This window comes from Galendromus occidentalis, unplaced genomic scaffold, assembly GCF_000255335.2.
Source record: "Galendromus occidentalis unplaced genomic scaffold, Mocc_1.1 scf7180000077527, whole genome shotgun sequence".
Classification (NCBI taxonomy): Eukaryota; Metazoa; Arthropoda; class Arachnida; order Mesostigmata; family Phytoseiidae; genus Galendromus; species Galendromus occidentalis.
Window position 1 is genome coordinate 106,858 of NW_003805515.1, and position 21,353 is coordinate 128,210.

Consider the following 21,353-nt stretch of genomic DNA (forward strand, 5'->3'; position numbering starts at 1 on the left):
AGAAGACCGATCTCATGAATCACGATAAAAAGACGGGAATAATAAATAATATGAAAATACATCGAATTTATTCACTATACTCGAATACATTGTAGGACTTAGGATAACGCGAAGCTGTATCGCTCTCTGTAGGACCTCTCCATGTCCTCTGACTTCCTACGGATACGTCGGCCGATGGGCTCGAGATCGTTGTAGCAGAAAGGAAACACTCTGAAGTCAAGCAGGGAAGGAATCAGATGGACGCCACTTGGTCATGGATCACTCCGCGGAAATAGATGTACTACTTACTTATCGACAGCTTCTTCGGCTTGTTCTTTCGTCAGGCTCGATGATGCCATCACAGACTTGACTGCCTTCGTTCTGACGCAATTCTTGTGCGTTGCTCCAAAGTCGAATGGTGAGGTCTCTCCCTGGAGCATCGCTGTCATGAACGAGCAATGCAGGATGTTCGCGGCCCGCACCTTGAGCGTGAGGCATGAGGGATGAGTTCGATGCCCCCGATTTCACGTAAGAGAGCTTGAGTGGATCTGTTTTTTTTTATGATATGGAAGCTTAAATCATATGCGACCACGGCGTACTCACTTCCGAACAAGCAACGTGCTCCGCATTTTTGAAGTCGAATTTTGCTCGACAGAAGTCGAACATGTGAATCATTTCATGTGCGAGGTTCGACTGTATAACTCCCCGGGAATGAGACCCATTCTGGCAAATGATTATCTGGGAAGGATCACAGGTCTCGAATTGGTGAGCGGATACCGATCGAGAAAGTCTAATGGACGCGATCAGCGGCCGGAAATCAAATATGAGAGTATCGGTGCTCACCTGATTCATTTCAGCGTCGAATCCACCTGTCACGTCCGGGTGACACGGTTCACATGAGATATGTCGCTTAGGATCAATATCGCAGCCCGCCGCCCTCAAGGCATACATCATCGTCTTCACCAGAGGTGAAGTGTCCATGCACTTCTGTACGGCTACCTCGCATCTATAGAGGAACAGCGATCGTGAGTGGATCGGGCGCGACAGAAGCTCGATCAGGTCCAAAAGGTTTCGGGCAAGAATGTTTTCACAAAGGGAGCGGGTTGGTGACTCACCTGATTTTCTCAACCCTCGGATTGCTCCACATGAACCCGAGGGCTTTCTGTAGGTTTGTCTTGGAGTTCTCTCTCCTCTCGGGGTAGAGGTCGAAGCCGCTCGCGTCTTGAGGCGTCGCATTAGTTTGCACCATCTGTGTCGAGAGAAGTCCTCACGTCATCCATTGATTTAGACTCCCCGAAGGTAGCGATGCCAATCGCACCTCGAGCGGAGATCAGGGTTGAACTTTCTTGTCGTCGGATTAAGATCATCATCTCTGTTTCACGATGGGTCATCAGTCATCGCATAATCCTCTATCATTTCAATGTCACTCCTCCATAGGGAGATTTCTCCTCCACAGGGATACGACCACAACGCTCAGATTGCGAGAGCATTCATGGGGGCCTCGTTCAGATAAGCTTCCACAGTATAGGGGCGAGCACGGGGCTGCTGCGGTCATAATTCTGTCCACTGGACTATTAGCGGGGCAGTCCCGGTTGCTTCGTGGACGGACCGAGTCCGAACCTCAGTAGCTCCAATCATATCCGGGAAGAGCTCTTTCAAGTGGGACGACAGCGCTCCGGACTCTGCTCGATAGGATTCAACCAAGGATCCAGGCCACGAAGACCTGAGATCAGCTATGCAGAACGAGATGAAAGCGAAATTCTTTGAACCAATGACGTTTTCTTTATTTCGTTAAAATTTCAACCTCCATTTTTTTCATACTTTACTTGTTTTCTTTCATAGTGCTTTTTTTATTACGTTCGCTCTTCATTGCTCTTTTCTTTCTTTCATTCATCTCCATCGATAGTTTAATTCCTGCAAATGTACAACGATGTACAATGTTATCTGAGGGCGGCAGCTCGTGCAGCAAATCTCGCTGCAGCCTTAAAACATTCTTGAAACAAATGACCGGATTGTTGAGCAAGCGACGCGACGCTTGACCACGGGACAGATCCATGTCAATCGATCCGTTTGCTCGTCCGTCCGTCCGTTCGTCCGCTTGTTTTTCTGTCAGTTGCCTCCACCCGCTCGTCCGTTCATCAGCTTCGCCATCGGCTCCACCATTATAATCATGATGATGAGTAACGGCGGTTTTCCTACGATGGCATCATTATGATTTCAATATCATTTAGCGGCCGAGAACGCGTTTGCCGATCGATATTTAAAGTATGTATAGTGCGGCGGCTTGCCCCCCGGACCCGTTAGCTGGGGTTCCTTCCTGCAGCCGTCGAGCATCCACGAGTCGGTGAGTTCGCGCTGCTGATTCGTGCAGTTCGAGTCGAGCCACTTGTCGTGCCAGACCTGGAAGCGATGCTTGAGTCTACACGAGGTTATTCGGGCTTCTCGAACGGCTTTCTCTCTCGATATCTGATTGTACAGCAGACTCGAGTTCTGTATGACGAAAACTGTCTTGAATTTTGTCAGTTCCAGCTTACAGATGGCACCCTCTTCCACTCGAGGCTTCTTGAATTCTTTGATTTCGACTCCGGTCTGGGCATTCCGGCGTTTGCGGGCGTTCCGCGGGAGGAACACCGGCTTCTTGAGGAGTCGTTCTCTGACCTCCTCGCAATCGTCGATGGATTTATCGATGAAAGCCGCCCATTTCTCGATATCGCCCGCAGTCGAATCGTTCTCGTTCGACTCGTTCGTCTCGGTGTCGATAGCCTCGAAGGTGACCTTGGCTTCCGAATGATAGATGAGTACCTTATAGCAATTTTCGTTCTCCATGAATTTTTCGCCTTCGGCCTGATAGTGGTTCTCTTGAGAGGCTCGTAACGCCGCTGTGCTACAAGCTCCGCCGGCGTAACCCGCTTTCTTGTATTGCTGAATGTATTTCGTACATTTGATCGACGTCTCGTCCGTCACAAGGTGCTGCAGTTGTCGAGTCGCGTTCTGAACGACTTTGTCAATGGTGAACGCGTGGTAGGCGTTGATACCGAACAGCTCGCGCAGCTGATCCTCGAACTGCGAGCTGTCCAACTGGCCGTCGAGCAGCTGCTTGATCATCTCGATGAACGTATTGAAATACTCTTCGACCGGCACCTGTTGTTGGGGCTTGAGACGGAGCGCCACGGCGACGGAGTCCTTTCGATTGGATTTGTCTTTTTCCTCATCGTCGAGCAGTACTTGCGCGTACTTGTTTATTGTGGCCAAGCGCTCGCATAGAATGTGGTGCAACCGCAGAAACAGATACCAATGGCTATCTCCCATGAAAAGTGTGTAGGTCTCGTCGCTGGTCTTGTTTTCCAAAAACATCGGGGTTGCCAATTCGTCGCTGGCGATCGGGCCTAGATCACCGACGGTCTCCTGCTCTGACCCCTCGTCGTCGGACATCTCCTCCGCCTTGAGGTTGAGAATCTCTGGAAGAACCTTCCGGACGAGCCACTTGATGCGTTGCTTGTCCTCTTTGTTGACTCCGGATTGTCGTCGGACGTAGTGGATGATGAGATTTGAGGCTTCTTTCACCATATCCCAGTTCGCGGGGTAGTGCAGCTGGAAGTGGGAGCCCGGTGGCGGGTTCTCTTTCTGGCAGTGCTCCTCGTACGCTGTTTCGATGTCGTTGAGGAGATTCTTCGAGCGGATGGTCTTCGAGTCGGTCTGCTTGAAAGTCATGCCCTGGTGATCCAGAGAGCGCAGATAGTATTTGTCCATTTGCTCCCGCCAGATATTGTTGAATGCTTTCTGAGCCTCCCGCCACTCTTCCTCTTTGCTCCTCAAGCGCTTCAGGACGACTGCAACCACGACGACGGGGTTTTTCTTCAGACCTTCAATGACATCGCCGGCCTTATCTCCGTAAATTCGACGAATGGCGCGCTGATGGATTGTCGACGACGTCCCTCCGAGACAATCGTCCAATCGAAAACGTGACCTTTCCTCGAGACTCATGCGATTGATTTTCTTCTGCACGGTTTCGAGCACGCGTATGGTGGCAAGGTTCGCTTCGATGACGATGTCCAGCTCGAAACGTTCGTCCTCGCACCGGTATATATGCTCCTCGAATTGGGTTTTCTTTGAACTCACAAATGTTGAATCTTCACTCCACGATGGAAAGCTGACCCAGGCGTCGTTCAGCACTTCTCGGCACAGGTTCGTCCGCCCCGAGCATTTCGGCTGAACGTAGTTTTTCGGCATTCCACGGTAGGACGCGCCGTACCGCTTGCAGGCAGTGAAATCGATCTCCTCTGGTGGCATGATTCTTGGATGATTCGGGGAGTTATTGTTGTTCTGATTATTATTATTGTTGTTGTTATTGTTAGACTGGCGCTCGTTACCGGAGCCGATCTGATTTTCAACAATTTGGGTGAAATCTTTGAAGCCAATGAAATCCTTGAACCATTTGAACAAGTCCGGAAACTTTCCCAAGAACGGCGTCACTAGATGAACCAGCTCGGATTTCGAAACCACTTCCTGGTTGTAAAGGTTGAGGCAACGAAGGAAGTTCTCGTAGACCTCGGGATTCCTGAGGGCTTTACGGACTTTCTCGAAAAAGGCATACTCGTTCAGAGTGCCATGTTTTCCGGCGTCGTTGATGGTGATCTCGCCCTTGGAGAACTTCGTTCGTTTCGTTGGTATTCCCGTGGATGCTGAATTGAGTTGAGGATTGCTCCTCACGGGTTTGCTCGTTGCCTGGGGTGGTGCCTGAGGTGGCGCCGAACGCGGTGTTTTTTCCACGGGCATGAGATTTTGCATATTGTGAGCATAAAGAGCCTGCGACGTAACTTTGCTGAATTCGATTGATGATGACGTTGGACCCCCATTGGCGTCGGGGAGGAACTTGCCGAACTCCTGTAGTAGATCGTCCTGATCCTCAAACAAAGCCGCGACTTGCTGATAAACCTCAGATTCAGACAAGGAGCCCGACGACTCTCGACTCTTCTGATCCTTCTGATAGGTATGGAGGATGTCGAGGAACTTCTTGTACACATCGGGTTGACCCGCAAAGCGATTTTTGATCTTGTTCACGTAGTTGATGGCATGGTTGAACTCGACTGGCGCCTGAGGGGGACTTTTCGGTGGGATATTCGGAGTCGGCGGGCCATTCGGATGAATTGTGTGACATACATTACTGCCGGGAATGGAGATGTTCACTTGCTCGTTGCCTTGAAGCTCGATCTTGTAGCCAGGCGGTAAGAACGTATTGAAGCCCACAATGAGTTCCGGATGGCCTCTGAACAAGTTGGAAACACGCTGGATGACGCCAGGAGTGTCGATACTCTGGGACTTGAACTCTTTCATGATGTCGAGGAAGTCGTTGTAGACGTGAGGTTGGCTGCCAAACTTCAGCTTCACGAGATCAAGGTAGGATAACGCATCTTCTACTTTCAGTCGTTGGAACTGACCTCCCTGACCACCACTTGGCGACGGAGGTGCACCCTGACTCGAACCAGCACGATTTCCAGAGCCATATTCTTCTCGGGGAGCACCTCGGCCCGGGCCTCCAGTGCCGACCGACATCCGCTGCTGGCCGTACCCTGCGTTCATGGCTACACAGCCGAATTCCTTGAGCTACCAACTGCTCTGGTCTGCTTTTGGTTGTCCTGACACTTGAATACGTCTCGTATTTCCACCGATATCGTAACACGAAATCAAGTCGAAGTGCAGCGACCTAAACCGTCGTTTCGTTCGCCATCTTGTAAACAGACTCTGGCTGGGGAAGCCATGGAAGGTTGCTTGAGCATTCGGAGCCCGCTGACGTCACTGTTTGCCGCCATTTTCTCTGCGACTCACGACGCCTCAGTCCTGGAGCCGATTTCGTTGATTTCCACCTCCAACAGAGTGTCGAAGTACGCGAACGTCGTGACGACGCTCAAAATACACGGCCGGCTACTCAATCATGTCGAACCTGCGCTCTCGGAAAATACGGCATGGCGGAAGCTGAGCAACTCGCGTCACCATCTTATAGGGGTTCTATGCGGAAGCGGTCAGCTGTTATGGCATTTTACGCATTTTCGGGCATCACTCCATTCATGTACAAACCCAAACAAACTCGGATCGAATGCTCTTGATATAGGTCTAGTGAGCGGAGAAACATGTGATTTTCGATTAGCGATGCCCAAAACAATCCCCTATTAGCGCAGGGAAGCCACTCGGTCGGGGGGTGGGCTTCCGGAATATGGAGCTCCGAACTAAATTATTGCGGGAGTCGTTCACGTTCGGAAGGCTTCCAGAGCCAGGAGAGCATCCTGGACTTCTGCTCGAGACTCAAGCTTCACAATTAATCTGAAGATACTTGACGCGCTTCGCGCTGTAGAGCTCAAGAAGCGCGAGGGAATGGAGAGTGACATCGTTCGCTCCGAGAACCTCTATTTTAATTGCGATATCAAGTGCGTCTGAGAATCGCTTCCGCACCTACCTTTTCACTATGCGAAGACACGGAATTCTTGAATCGAATTTCTTTCAAATACACGCGATGACCTTTTCTAGCCAGCCATTACAGTGCAGACACATGGCGCCAATTTCGAATTGCCGTTAGGGAGGGGGGCGCGGATTCGTTCCGGAGACTCATCTCATAACGTACACTGCGGAGCTTAGAATCCAGATAGATTGGGGTAGATCTCTCACCGCCACATACGCGCTCCCTTCGTCGTAGACTTACATTTTTTCGACATGAGCCCCGAGCGCGCAGAGGCTGCGGCCATTGAATATACCTCTCACTCACTCAGTTAGTCAGTTAGTTGAGCATTCTGCCATCGCGGATCGATGCCGGAAGCCCGCTGTAGAGCTCCGTTGCGCAATGCTCTACCGGGTATTGCGGCCGATGCTGGCCTTTTGAATTAGAGGGACATGAGACTACGAATCCAGAGGTCTCTGCCCCCGCGGGCTACAAGGAGCGCGCTGAAAATCGACCCCCGCCTCCCGCGATTTCCGCTCTCCGGCGGGGAGATACCAGGGAAACTGTGCCAGGAGGACAGAAAGTACCAGTATGCGGGAGGGGAATCTTGGCATCGCGAGGCCTATCGATCATCATCACCCTCACACCCCCGTATAATCGACAATCCAGCCTATACCATGAAACTCTTTGTGTACCTATCAATGTATTTCCTGGAGGGTTGCAGCTGGCTGGAAATTTCGAAACGAGCACAAACTCTCGACATTCCTTCTATGCAGAATCATTCGCTCCAGATGACTCCCTCAAACCTCGCCCGTCTCCTTACCGACGTGCGATGAGCGTCGAGAGGCTGATGGAATCAGCGATATCCAAGGCTTGCTTCGGGGGCTGCTCGTCAGTCCTGATCCGCTCGCGCGCGGACGTATGCTGCGCGGCTGGGTAAGACTCTACGATGAATGCAGCCATGAGAGCGAAGAGGATAGCGTTTTGAAATCGGGATGGAGCCACAAGACTTCTGTCGCTTAGTCAAGGGAGCGCCGTCGTCGACCTCTTCTTCGAGTAGGAGGACGAAGGAAAAAAGGACTGCCTCTCCGTTGGAACGCTTGCAGTCGAGCTGGAGATTATCATTCGAATTTACTACGGGAGAATCCCCCTATATAATAAAATCGCTATGTCTGTCTGACACCAAACCAAATACTTTTCCGATCGATGCGCAATCACCTCAGTGAGGTCGAGATATATTTCCAAACTGCCTAGCCGCTTGTGTTTCATGAAGAGCCAAGATCGACCTTGTGCGAGATGTTCCCCCCGCGACGCGCCAATGATCTTCGGCCCCCGAGGCGATGCGGCGTGGAAGGGGGAATTCGGTCGCTAAAGTTCCGGTATATCCCCCTTGTAATCACGCTACATGACCATCTCGATCGTTCCTCAGGAGGGGAGAGTCTCCTCGACGCATACTATGGTGATATTTTGGAACTTCCTTCTTCTTTTGATTTTCGCACCGAAGACGGTGAGGCTAACATCCTGGCTGTACTCCTCGTTCCGGCCTCTGGGAAGTATCCCTCTGGGCTCGAGCATCGGAATAGAGAAGCTCAATTCTCATTTCTCATCAGATCAAAAACGGCCCTCTTCGCCCAGAAAGAACTCCACGTGACGACGAATCCCTATCGCGATTCATCTCGAGCGACCCCGGCTCCGAATTCAATCGGCTCGATTTCGAAAGTACGGGCATGGAGCATATCGGTTGTCCGATGTCCTCCTGCGTCAAAACATCCGACTATCTTTCTCCCAAACCGCTTCCATGGTGGGATGCTCAAGCCGAATTGACAGTTGCGCGCGTCAAATTCAAACATAATCTGTGTATGCGCCGCTTTCCCACCATGATGCCTGAGGTCGCTCGGAAAATCTTCGCGGAGTTCGAAGCGCAATATGCAGACTCCGTTCGGAACAAAAGGAGCTCTCAGGGCGCACTCTCGATTTTGGGAACGTACTCCTCTCTTAAGGACCGCGAATTTCCGAATGAAGCACCAGTAAACAGTGCTCTGGGAGCGCCCCGTCCCAAACTGATCCGAGCTCCATCGGGAGGTCTTTAAGGATGGTTTGTTTGTACTGTGCCTGTCGCTGTGGATTTGGCGGTTGGCTGTCTATCCGGTACTACAGAGGTCTGTGAGGTGTGTGCGCTCCATACTTGGAGCTAAACGAGCCCGTCAGAATGGGTTACCTCAAATACATCGAGGTAGAGAACTTCAAATCCTATCGGGGGCGTCAGATAATCGGGCCTCTGAAACCATTCACCGCCATCATCGGTCCCAATGGTTCGGGCAAGTCGAACTTCATGGATGCTATAAGCTTTGTGCTGGGAGAAAAACAGAAACAACTCCGTGTGAAACGTTTTTCGGATCTAATACACGGTGCTCCAATCGGTGAGTTCAGGATAAACTTTTGATTTACGGAACGATTCCCCGGAACGCCGGGGGAATACACGCCGCCGACGTCGCACCGAGTTTGACAGTAGCCCACACCGCTCCTTAACTCAGTACTTGCACACCCTGCGTCGCTTACTGAACCCTTTTTCGGGCGTACGGTCAATCTCAAGGTGAAAAAGAAGGATTGTTCGGAGTCACTCTCGAAGAGAATCCCTCCGGAGCACATTCGAGTGGTGCTCCACCTTGCCAATCGGTTTTGGCGGGTAGCTCGAAGCAGCACAAGTGCATCTGATCCTCTTCCGGGACCGCTCACGGGAAGCATTCTAAGCACTCATCGGATCTCGTGCATACTCGAGGAGGTTGGGGATAAGCTTGATACGCGGAGCCGTGGCAACTGAAGTCGCCTAAAGATTACATAGATTCGCTCCCTGTCCCGGATGCCTCCGATCGGAAAGTTACATCAACCGCTAGGCGCTCGGGTTCCTGCTGTACGTCGACAATGGGCTTGATTCCAGTGTCATTCCGAACGTATATTCTTCGCCGGACTTGGCGAAGGCAATCGATGCTGAGAAAAAAGTGCTCGAGTTCTAGAGCCCTCCGATCCCGCCCGCTGCGAGCTCCCCCTCCACCTTGGCATCCTCCCTTAACGCGAGGGTATTTGGCGCAGAACTTGCTCCTCGACGATTTATTTGGGTTTTCTTTTCGATGCCTCAATTCGAATCTTAACCCGTTTGTGGATAGCCCTGTTCCTTCCATCGATCCAGGGAACGAATCCGTGAGCTTTCTAGTGACTCAAAATGCGGAGGTTCCCGCTCATTATCTTATTGTCCAGTATCGCCCCGGCGGGTACGTCGATCCTGTCCCCGTGATTCGCTATGATTATCACCGTGCCTCTGAGAACCACTCCTTTTCCGAAGGTCACGTCGCCCGAGACTGTGAGGTGATCCAATTCCAGGATGTCTGGGATTGACTTGAATCGATCCAGGAAATCGCGCACCTGCATCGAAATTACCTCGAGTTGCGTGAGAGTTGCGATATCCCGATAACCAGTACGGGCTTAGTCTGCGTCTCAGCTAGGATTCTCTGTTTTTGAGGTGGAACCAAACCTTGGAAAAGTGTGCGTCTCCCAACTTGATGAGTGGCACACCAGCAAACGGTCTTTGAGGAGAAATGATGAGCGACCCGTTCTTCATGTTGTACAAGTTCGACATGGCCATCATGAGATCAGACGTTTTCTTGACTGGCAGGAACCTCGAACGGGGCACTCTGATTCCAAGAGCATGCTGGAAGTGATTGATCGCTGCTCCGGCTGCTGTCTCGAGTTGGATGACTTCGACGTGGTTGGATAAGCACTTCGGATTCACGATGATCTGAAAACACAAGCAGATGTCCATTCAGTATGCCGAACGAGAGAGTTTCCGATGGCGACCAATTGGCCCGAGGGGGACTTCGAATCCGTCGTCGGCTGACCTCTAGCTCTAGCGCGTTCTTTTCCACGATTTCTCTGGTCTCGTCGAGTCTAATCCACAAGTTATTGGTGTTGAAAATCTTGAATTTGCTGATAGACTTGAACTCCTCGATGTGGTCCGGTGGCACCTGAGCGATTTCCAAGAGTTTCACGTGGTTCTCGTACTGAATGAGGGTTCCACCTGAGCGGGATAAACCCTTCAAGATTATTGAGGCGACGACCCGCGATTAGAGATCGCTGTCTCGCTTGTTATCGAACTCCTTGTGTCATTACGCATCTCTTGATCCTTGCCTTTAATGTCGGCTCGCGTTTTATCGGTGAGCTCCATAACGAAGCCAGGTTTCGGAGAGGATTCCAAGAGGAATTTCAGAATGTTAAGGTCTACTGAGGCACCCAAGTTGTCGATGTTCGAAATAAACACGTACTCGCGACCCTCGTCCAGGAAGTGCTGCAGCAGACCGGACTGAAGGAACGATTCGTAGAAGTCCCCGTGCCCTGTATTTTTCGAAAGACGTGGTTGGTCGTGGTTGGTCCCATATTCAGTTCGATATATACGACTTGATAGGACCAATATCCTACCAAATTAGGTATTAGGCGCTGTGTTTCTTGATAGGCTCAACTGACCTGGCGGGTAGAATGCTTCTTTATTGTCGTCTTGGAAAGACTTCGTAATGGGCATCAAAGTCTCTTTGCTAATACGGGGAAAACGCGATTGTTTGAAGCTGTAAATCTGCACTTGGAAGCCATTGTATTTGCGTAGAATTTGTTTCGTATCTTCTTCGGTGTTGAATGAATTCATCAGTACCAAGGGAACTTGGCAGTCATATTTCTTGTTCAGGTGCTGAAATAATGTCGTATGAATCCCATCTAGGGACAGTTGGGCGGAAGCCTCGCTATCTAGATCCATTGGGGCGGAGCGTCGGCTCCGGGAGCTCCGAGTCAATATGAACTCGATTCCACGTCGACAGAGGACGTACCTCGATTTGTTGGACCGTCAAGTCGAGGAAGGTCAGGTCGTTCCGGACCGAAATCGCACTCTTGGGTCCCTGACATCCCATAGACGTTCCCAAGCCGCCGTTCAGTTTAACCACGACTAATTTTGCAAGCATCGATTTCACTTGCTCATCCGATGGAGTTTCCAGCGAAGCGTAGTCCTGAATCGCGTTCTGGGGGAGCGGTTCGATTTTTTCCCAATCGATTCGAGGACTTGCCGATAGGTATCGAGTGAACAATCGCTGGAATCTTCGGAGCTCATCTTCAACGGCCTGTCGAAGCAATGAATTCAGACACTGACAATGATTTCGGAGAACCCCCTATGAGAGAATTTTAGGAGGGACTCTGGAGCTAGTATCGTCGAGAACTCACATCTTTCTCCGATGTACAAGTGCTCACTAACGACTCGATTTCGTTGAGCATAAGGACAAGAGCGTCTCTCTTGGTCAATTGCTTGAACTGGGACACCTCGGAGATCTTCCGAGGTCCTCCCGATCTCCGGCCGCCCTGCATCTGGAACGAATATACAGTACATGGATCGGATCCAGGTGGCATTCACTACCCTTCCGAGGAGCTCGAGACGCGCGAACGGAAGTTTTCATGTGAGCTGGCGCCGCCCCGCGGAACTCGTGCTTGTCGGCTGTCAGAATCAAGCGTGAGGACGCAGTGACGCCGCGTCGCCACGTACACGATCTGCGCACCTCCGTTATTCTCCGAATCGACCATGCTGAGAGGAGCCCACCGGGTCGACCCGTCCAATTTCGGAGAGCTCCTCTTCCGGAGTTTCCCCGGGAAATCTCGCATCAAAGAGCAATGAAATCAGGGGTTTACTCACTTCGATCCGAGGTCACAGTCGCGATATTGAACTCTGAATTCCGGAGTCGCCGATCGCGGCGTGAGAAAAATGCCTATGCTGTGAAAGTGGAAGCACGCGAGTGCCGAGTGTTCCACAACCACAAGGGCTGCCCTCGACGTTCATGGTTGCTCGTTGGATCTTGGTATCGCTCTCGTTCTCTCCGCGCTGTCTTTGTCGAGCTTATCAACCGGTGGCGTTTCGCGTGCTTATAGTCGGTAGAGCAGCAAAACAAGTAGATCTTCAAGAAGGTCATCTCGCAGCAGGTCGGCAAAGAATGGAAGCAGTCTGTAGGTAGGGACCGGCGCTTGGCTGGATCACTGCCGAGCTCGATCACTCGACCTTGAGCGATTGCGAGAGATTACTTCCTCGTAGTCTCTCCCGAACGAATTCGGAATGAAAAATCCGCTCCTCGGAGAGAGTGAGTTCCGAAACAATGCTGCGTGTCGCTCGGTCCGCCTCGAATCGCACCGATGGCATAATGTCGACGTCGACTAGAGGCTGTCGAAGCCCATGCAGGGTACTCCGATGGCTTCGAGGATCTTGGGGAGATCCACCCTTGACTCAGCATTAGACATTATCTCATTGCGCGAAACTCGAATCCCATGAGCGAAATTCAGATATGCTTATTCAGAGGAGATAGGAGATAGGAGAATGGAGGCGGCGCGCGGGAACATATCCCTGACTTTGGTAACTGGCGGTTGTCCCGGCTTGGAGAGAAAGATTCGTTGGGCGAACGTGCGATAAGCACTCGGGCGGCGCGATACGTCAGATAGTAGGAATCAACTAATATCATTCATGTTCTCAGGTCAGCCGGTGGCCTCTCGAGCGCACGTCAAAGCAGTATATGAACACGATGACGGAACGGAGCTGCAATTCACTCGCATGGTCACGGGTTCAACGTCTGAGTACTTCATCAATGGCATTGCCTGCTCTTCGGAGCACTACCTCCAGAAGCTCGAGATTCTCGGCATCAACGTAAAGGCGAAGAATTTCCTCGTATTCCAAGGTGCCGTGGAAAGTATCGCCATGAAGAACCCGAAGGAGCGAACGGTTCTCTTCGAGGAGATCAGTCGGTCAGGTAAATACAGTTTTCGAGAACTCGGGTGTCGCGTGGGACTTCTGGATTCGCAGGTGGAGTCGGGCCCATTCGTAGCCGATACGGATTAGCACTGACGTTTTCCGACTGTCCCCAGGCGATCATAAGGCGGAATACGAGCGTTGCAAAAAGAATGATGGCAGCCGAGGAGGAGACTCAATGTACCTATCAGAAGAAGAAAGGAATAGCAGCGGAACGAAAGGAAGCCCAGATGGAGAAGCAAGAAGCGGAAAAGTACCAAAAGCTGAAAGTAAGCATACCACGTATGTCCTCAAATTCCCCGGGTTTTTGTGATTCCTCAACGGCCCATGTCCGGAGGGGCAGTTCGCGCCGCGCCGTTCTGAGGTTGTTCTTCAGAGTCTTCTGATGTGGTACAGGGGAGGAAGGTAGGCGGAAGGGGGGGAACTCCCCTAAGAGCTCGTCATGCAGCTTCCGAAGGAGGGATCGAAGGGTCCGTCACCTGGTTCGACCCCAGACGGTGGTAAGGAGCTCGGAGCCCCTCGCAAACGTCGTTCTAATTTTGTAACACTCCGCCCTTCAGGAAGACGTAGGCACGAAACAAGTCAATTTGCATCTGTTCCGACTCTTCCACCAAGAACGAGAGAGCCGGGAGTGCTTCGAAGACCTTGAGAAGCGGAACATTCAATTAGCTGATGTCAATAAGAAGAAAGAGCGGATCGAGAACGAGCTGCGGGAGAAAAAGAAAGACGTAAGCATCGAATGCATCAATCTCATCAGCCGAATGTCTGAGTCGAATATGAAAAGTGATCTTCTCGTCTATCGCAAGTAGAATTCGTGAGGGAACTTGCTTGACCGCTGGTGACTCACAAACTTCTCTTCGATGTACAGGTGGGTAAAGCCCAGCGAGAATTGGCGAAAGTCGAGCAGACCTTCAGGGACGCAGATGTCGAGCTCAACAAGCGGAAGCCGGCATACATACGAGCGAAAGAGAAAACAGCTCATACTCAGAAGAAACTAGACGCGGCTAAGAAATCCTTGGACGCCGCCACAAAGACCCACAGGTACGGGACTCTCATACCCAGGAACCGTCCGTGGAATATTCTATAATTGGCCCAAATACAGATAGCCCTTCTTCTCCGCTTCTTGTCGTTATAAATTTCTTACGGAAAAGCTTGCCAATTCCTCAGGAGCCATCAGGGCGAGATCGAGGAGCTCGAGCAGGAATTGTCACAGGTGGAACGGAAAATCGAAGCTTTCGATCAAGAGAGTATAGAAACCGCTCAGAAAAAAGGTCGCGATGTTTCTCTTGAAGAGAGTCAAGTGAAGGAATACAATCGTCTGAAAGAGAAAGCCGGGAAAATGGCTTCGGCTGCACTGCAAGAATACGACTCGGTTGCTCGCGATCAGAAAACAGATCAAGATCATCTCGACAACGAGTTGCGAAAACGCAACGAGTGTGAGGCCAAACTGAAGCAGAAGAAATCAGAACTGGAGGAAAATCAGCGACGAGTTAATAAATTGGTCGATTACATTAAAACGAGCGAGAGCTCGTTGCACGATTTGAAGTGAGTGTGAATTCGGAGAAGCGAATATCTTTCATGTGGGATGTTTTTCGATCGTTTCTCGCTTCGAACTAGAGTCCCAGAGCGGGAGAGATGCTCACAGAAGGGCGGCGATTGATTTTCAGAGAGGAGGAGCGCAAACTCCGAGTGGAGGTAGTTGAAGCCAAGAAGCGACATCAAGACCTCAGTCAGAAATTCGAAGACGTCTGTTCCTCTTTGGGAGATGCCAAAGTTGACAAACACGAAGACGCTCGCCGCAAGAGGAAGTCCGAAATCGTCGAGCACTTCAAGAAACTTTATCCCGGTGTTCACGATCGTCTTGTGAACCTCTGTCACCCGATCCACAAAAAGTACAACGTGGCTCTCACAAAAGTCTTGGGAAGGAATATGGAAGCCATTGTGGTGGACACGGAGAAAACCGGTCGAGCATGCATCCAATACCTTAAAGAACAGATGCTCGAGGCCGAGACCTTCCTACCGCTCGACTACATCGACTTCAAACCTCTCAAGGAGCGATTGCGTGAATTCAAGGACGTTCCAAACGTCAAGCTACTCTACGATGTTCTGAAATACGAGCCGCTATCCATCAAGAAAGCCGTGCTCTACGCAACGAATAATGCTCTAGTTTGCGAAACAGCCGAAGACGCTGCCAAGGTCGCCTTCCAAGCACCCGACGGGAAACGTTACGATGCGGTCGCCCTCGACGGAACGTATTATCAGAAGAATGGCTTCATATCAGGAGGGAGCTCTGATCTCGCAAAACGAGCAAAGCGTTGGGACGACAAGGATTTCCATAAATTGAAAGGTATGTCTTCATTAGAATTCTGTTTTTCGTGGGTCGCCCACGTGGAATCTGATCGTGGATAGGAGCACTCGAGTCGAAGCGTGCGGAGTCGACTCCGGAAACGGAACCCAACAGATCAGATTCGTTTTGCTCTTCCAGATCAAAAGGAGAAACTGCAAGAAGATCTACGCGAAGCCATGAAAACCGCTCGCAAGGAGAGCGATTTGACCACAATCGAATCTCAGATCAAGGGATTAGAAACGCGTATCAAGTATTCGAAAACGGACAAAGAAGGTACCGAGAAGAAAGTCACGTCCTCCCTTCGGATAGAGATAGAGAAGCTCGAGAAGGACTATGCCACATTCGAACCGCGCATCAAACAGCTCGAGCAGAGCATGCGCGAGCGTGAAGTTCGGATCAACGAAATCAAAGCGAAGCAAAACACCGTCGAGGACGATGTCTTCCGGGACTTCTGCGCGCAAATTGGCGTGGCGAATATTCGAGAATACGAGGAACGGGAGCTGCACGCCAGTCAAGAGCGCGAGAAGCAGAGAGCGGATCTCGAGAATCAGAAAAACAGGTGAGGCCCCAGACCGCAACAGATAGACGATCCGATAAGAAGCTTTCGGGAGCGTCAGCTGTAATTTCGGAGATCTTGAACTCAGAAGACTTTCTTCAACTATTTCAGAGTGGCGTCTCACCTCGAATATGAACGCACGAAAGATACGCTAGCATTGGTGAACAAGTGGACCGCGACTGTGGAACTGGATCAACAAGAGCTGGAGAACCTCAAGGAGATCGAGCAGAAACAAAAAGAACTTATCGAACAGCAGGTCAATCTGATCTCCCAACTGAAGAACGAGCGAGCCGTGAAGAAGAGCAAAGTCGACGAAATCGATGAGGAGGTTGCAGAAATTCGGAAACGACTCACTACTCAACAAAAAGAAGTCACTGCGGTGCAGAAAGGCGTAACGCAGGCCGAAACGAAGCTCGAGCAGAAGCGCAGTGAAAGGCATACCTTCCTGCAGAGCTGCAAGCTCGAAGGGATCCGTATTCCGCTCATATTAGGCAGCATGGAAGACATCGTTCTGCAGGAAGAGGACGAGGTTAACCCCGCAAACCAGGGCAATCAAATGCAGCAGATGTACGAGAGAGAAGCCGCACTCAAAATCGACTACAGTCAATTATCAGAAGAGCAACAAGAAGTCGACACGTCTGAAGAAGTGAGGAAGATCACGGCTAGGATGGAGAAGGAAATCAACGATATGACCAATATGCTGCAACGAATCCAGGCACCCAACTTCAAAGCAATGGAGAAGTGAGTATCGCATCATGGCCTGCTGATTTTTCCTCTTGTTATTCATCGTTTTATTCTCCGAGCTCATATGGAATATGGACACGGTAGCGCTCAACCTCATTCCGCTTTCCTCATGGTGCTGAAACGCCCGAGATGACGTCAGGGTGGATCGAGGCGAGGACTTCCGGGATCATGGAGTGTCAGTGAATCGAGGAGCGCGTCGGTATAAAGATTTTTTTGCCAACAGACTCGACAGCGTCAAGGAACGCTTGAAGGACACCGATACAGAATTCGAGCACGCGCGAAAAAAGGTCCGGAAAGCGAAGTCGAATTTCGAGCTGGTGAAGCGAGAGCGTTTCCAGAGATTTAACACCTGCTTCGAGCACGTCTCAAACTGCATAGACGACATCTATAAGTCGCTGACCAACAATCCTTCAGCCCAAGCTTTCCTGGGTCCAGAGAACCCAGAGGAGCCATACTTGGAAGGTTAGCTTATCCGCAGAATCGCTGAATCCTCCGAACACATCGGAGCTTGGCACCCTTGAAGCCTGTTCGATCGTGATATAAAAATGTAATACTGATTGATCGGCCCATCCATTCCAGGTATCAACTACAATTGCGTCGCTCCAGGTAAACGGTTCCAACCGATGTCGAATCTGTCCGGTGGAGAGAAGACAGTCGCCGCCCTTGCCTTACTTTTTGCAATTCATTCCTATCAACCAGCTCCTTTCTTTGTGCTCGACGAGATCGATGCAGCCCTCGATAATACCAATATCGGCAAAGTTGCTCGATTTATCCGAGAGAAAACCCAAACCTCATTCCAATGTATCGTCATTTCGCTGAAAGAGGAATTTTACGGGCATGCCGATTGCCTCGTGGGAATTTGTCCCGACCCCGGAGAATGCACGATCTCGAGAATCTATACAATCGACCTCTCTAATCACGAGGATACCTTCACTTAGGTGCCGAGGGCCAGAACGGGCTGGGGAGAGGGGCGGCCGGTGGGGTAATCACGATTAGTACTTCGACCAGTTTGAATGATCCCAACAACCTTGTACATACTAAAAACAGCCAAATGATGAGCGAGCGAAACACGGTATATCAATATAAATGATTGAGTGGATGGTGAACATTCGATCCATGTAATTATTATCGAAGTCGTCTCTAAATATGCGTATATAATAAAGGATGTAATCAATCCGAGTAAATAAATGAATTCTGGTGCGGGAACGTACGGCTCCTCCTGATTCTCATCATCATAATCCGTTCAGAGAACTTCCAAACAAATATGGGACAGAGATCCTGTCGTAGAATTCATCAGCATCACTGCTCTGACCTAATCTAGTTTCGGTTTCTACTTCTCGAAGTTCAACGCTGTGCGACCGGAAGGACGCCTGCTTAGTGTTCAGTGTAATGACCCTTGACAAGGCGATCCGCACAGAGCCTGGTGGGATGGAAAAATAATATTCACCGTCAAGAGCGACAGATTAAGGCTACTTCAGTTTCTAGACCCGGAGTTCTTTGGATTTACGATTTGTATGAAACATATGGAAGGATCAACGCGATTTTTTCCCATTTGTTCGTTGGAATCTCTTCGCTTCTCCCGGTCTAGGGCAGCACAGACATCGAGGGCGCGCCCCCCAGCAGAAACTCTCCTCAAGCTCGGAATTGTGCCATGGGATAGACCGGCCATCGAGAATTCTGGAAAGGCTTCTTCGCGTAGGCGTCATTCTCAGAGATGATGATGATGATGATTGGTTGCGATGCATGGAGCAAGTCCCCCCATTGTTCGGATGCAATTCACCGTCTGCGTATGGGCTTAAGTTCTCATCTTACATCAGCGCTTTTCAGACGTTCACGTTGTTTACCGCTGTTCCGCGTTCTTTCAGCGGATGCCTTCCATTCGACAGGTTTAATCGCTGGCGGTCAGCCTAGCTCTCGATGGGAGCGGAATTATGTTCGGGTCCGTTCGCTGGCTGGCAGAGAGTACCGTGAATCCGCTTCAAGAGTTTCACCTACTCCGCGTCATAAAACGCGAGAAGGAAAGGCCGACGGTTTCTTGGAGAGTTGAGAGTCCGAGCCCATGATCGCGAGTACTTGCAGAAAACCCGCGGGAGTATTTTCTTCAGTACACGAGTCCAGCAGCTTTTCTGAGCCAAGGGATGAATCCCAGAAACGAGGCCAAAGTTCACACGATGAGGCCGCGCTATTTATACCTAGATGAAGCACTCGAAGTATCTTGAATGGAAATTAGGTAACGGAACTCTCTCGTCATTCATTCTCTCCTAATCCAAGGCGGCAGAAGTCCGAGGGAGCACTCGAACCAGAAATTTCTGATTCGTACACTCAAGAGCCACGTCGCTCGAAAACTCCTCCCCTTTCGCTTGGGCGCCAGCTGCGGAATAATGAATCGCTCCTCATATTCCAAAATCTCTCCTCGAGCGTGAGTCATGGGAATGCTAATGCGGCGGTCTCTCAGACTTCGAATATGTTCCCGATAGAGTCGTCAACATTCACCTCCCATACCTCTCCGAATGTCGTCTCCCGACAAAAGTCAGCCTTGATGAAATTTGTCAGCGAAGAAACGTGGGAGAATTTTTGAGAGGATTCCGATGCATAAATCATCGTTCTCGCAGCATCGATACGTGGTTTCTGAATGGCTTCATAGCCATAGGGGGAGTCCGACTCCGAAATTAGGCACGTATTCGCATCGACAATGCGAAGGCACAGTGTCGATGACCAAGACTGACTGACTAACTGACTAAGTGTATTTCCATACAGGTTGGAGTCTGAGAATCAATGGAGGTTCATTTATTTCAGCTATCTGTCAAGAAGTCCCGGCATGAATACAGTGGACTGAATTTACGCCACTGTACCTGCAGCAATACAGAACAGGAGAGAAACTTCGTGCTTGTATGCAGGCGATGACTGGGTATATCCGAGCGATGTATTCTCGACCCGTCATTCACGTCGTAAAAGGTCCAAAATGTGGGGGAGTAGAAAGTTCGTATAGGAATAAAAAAGCTTCTCGCTCTCAGATACAGTCTCATGGGACGGAGCGACCTTTTGAGTGGTCGTCTACCTCATCTCATAGTCGGAGGCGCTCTAGGACGAGGAGGAACCCGTTTTCTGTGGAGCCGCCTCGTTTCGGATCCTATGCTCTGACTGGAAGAAAGTCTATTCTGATTTTGAGAGGATGGGAGCGCGGTGTAACAAGTAAACCAATGAATAGTTTTGATCAAGGCGGCTCGGGAACCAGGGCGGGGAGAAATTCCGTGAGCCCAGCACTCACAATCAGAGACCCGTCACTTGGAGATCAACTTTTTTGCGCGGGACATAGCTTCGCCCGCGTAGATTTCGGAGACACTCCAGGATTGAAGGGGCCCTTCCGAGTTTGGGAATCATCATCGGAACAGCTGATATTTTTGGGAGAATCAGGCGTCGGAATCCTGAGAATCTCGACACTTGGGCCGGCCCGGTAGAGATGCGAACGTCCTCGCTAGGGATCCTTAAGTCGGGGAGTATACCTGACGGGCTTCTCCTGTTCGTGGGGGACGTAGTAATTCCGAGTCGAAATGCTTTGCCTCTATTCGAGAGGGACAGTAATGCTTTACACATACATATATTTTCCGCGGGGCATAGGGAGAAACTGAAAAAACTTCAAAACATGCAACGAGAATAGAGAACATCCAGAAATCCCTCCCGGCAGTCTTCCATGGGGTGCGAAGCTTCGGAGCAGTCGAGAACGGAGGCCTCTGAGCCTCAGGTACACTGAGGCTTCGACACATTTAAGCACTAGCCGTGAGGACGCTTCGCGCCCTCGCGTGCCAGTGGAGCCGTGATGACATCATAGTGTAAAGGCTTTACATCTGCTGAAAAGCAGTGATGACTGGATACACACATAAACCTTGCGGAGAGCATGCGTCTACGCAGCCTTGAAGGTGTATCCTGATCTCACTGACGTGATTGGGCATGACGTGATTGAAAGAAAAGTCTGAAGTCAGGTCGGAGAAGTGAAGCGCCGAAACCTTGTTCGGTGACAGACTGACATGGCGATTTGATTCTATGGGGGGATTCTTCTCGACTCGGTCCCCGGAAAATCACGGAAAAGCTCCGGAGAGGCAGCACAAAGAACTAGATTTTTGTTTGCCGGAGAAAAAATGAGATTTCGGATGGAAGTTGTATTTTATTCGTGATACCACTAGATAATGTGTCGAGGACAAACTCATGTTGTCAGAGATTAGTGTTTGCTCGGACGTTAGCCCTCTGGAGACGACTCGAATGCTGAGGCATGCGTTGCAGTACCTCCAACGTCGCTCACCTCGTTCTCGGATGTTTGATAGTCGAATCTGCTCTGATGGTGATGATCGCCGAAAGAAGCAGTCTAGAGTTTAGAGAGTATCATCATATCTATTGACGATGTCTTATGATGGGAGTACGGGAGGACCTACGGAAGGGCGTCTGCTCCGGGAAAGTCATGAGACTACGAAAGAGAATGAGAACT

At 50.5% G+C, this 21,353-nt stretch overlaps 4 protein-coding genes across 5 annotated transcripts; 1 reads left to right on the plus strand and 3 right to left on the minus strand.

The window, feature by feature from the left end:
* Positions 1 to 51: 51 nt before the first annotated feature.
* On the minus strand, positions 52 to 6,534 carry LOC100904828 (mitochondrial inner membrane protease ATP23 homolog). The gene is made up of 6 exons (XM_003747985.1): positions 6,431 to 6,534; positions 1,095 to 1,228; positions 823 to 985; positions 583 to 717; positions 289 to 461; positions 52 to 210 (listed from the first exon to the last, which is right to left on the minus strand). The coding sequence occupies exons 2-6, from the start codon at positions 1,226 to 1,228 to the stop codon at positions 99 to 101; spliced, it is 717 nt and encodes a 238-aa protein (XP_003748033.1). The 5' UTR covers positions 6,431 to 6,534; the 3' UTR covers positions 52 to 98.
* Sin3A (SIN3 transcription regulator family member A) lies at positions 1,756 to 5,559 on the minus strand. Its single transcript, XM_029112793.1, has one exon. The coding sequence runs from the start codon at positions 5,557 to 5,559 to the stop codon at positions 2,203 to 2,205; it is 3,357 nt and encodes a 1,118-aa protein (XP_028968626.1). The 3' UTR covers positions 1,756 to 2,202.
* Positions 6,535 to 8,618: 2,084 nt separating the features above from the next.
* LOC100904970 (structural maintenance of chromosomes protein 1A) lies at positions 8,619 to 17,855 on the plus strand. Its single transcript, XM_003747986.2, is given in 12 exon segments — positions 8,619 to 8,829; positions 12,955 to 13,227; positions 13,343 to 13,376; positions 13,378 to 13,495; positions 13,787 to 13,954; positions 14,095 to 14,267; positions 14,394 to 14,771; positions 14,894 to 15,573; positions 15,712 to 16,132; positions 16,241 to 16,870; positions 17,097 to 17,335; positions 17,453 to 17,855. Coding segments are annotated over 12 exon segments (3,684 nt in total). The 3' UTR covers positions 17,812 to 17,855.
* Positions 9,490 to 12,250, minus strand: LOC100905113 (UTP--glucose-1-phosphate uridylyltransferase). 2 transcript variants are annotated; one of them, XM_003747987.1, is made up of 8 exons: positions 12,129 to 12,250; positions 11,666 to 11,806; positions 11,278 to 11,565; positions 10,925 to 11,141; positions 10,592 to 10,795; positions 10,303 to 10,481; positions 9,939 to 10,202; positions 9,490 to 9,829 (listed from the first exon to the last, which is right to left on the minus strand). In XM_003747987.1, exons 2-8 carry the CDS (start codon positions 11,804 to 11,806, stop codon positions 9,617 to 9,619), a joined length of 1,506 nt encoding a protein of 501 aa, XP_003748035.1. In that variant the 5' UTR covers positions 12,129 to 12,250; the 3' UTR covers positions 9,490 to 9,616. The 2 variants fall into 2 exon arrangements, with proteins under 2 accessions (XP_003748035.1, XP_018496822.1); XM_018641306.1 differs by lacking the exon at positions 12,129 to 12,250 and having other exon boundaries at positions 11,666 to 11,999.
* Positions 17,856 to 21,353: the final 3,498 nt, after the last annotated feature.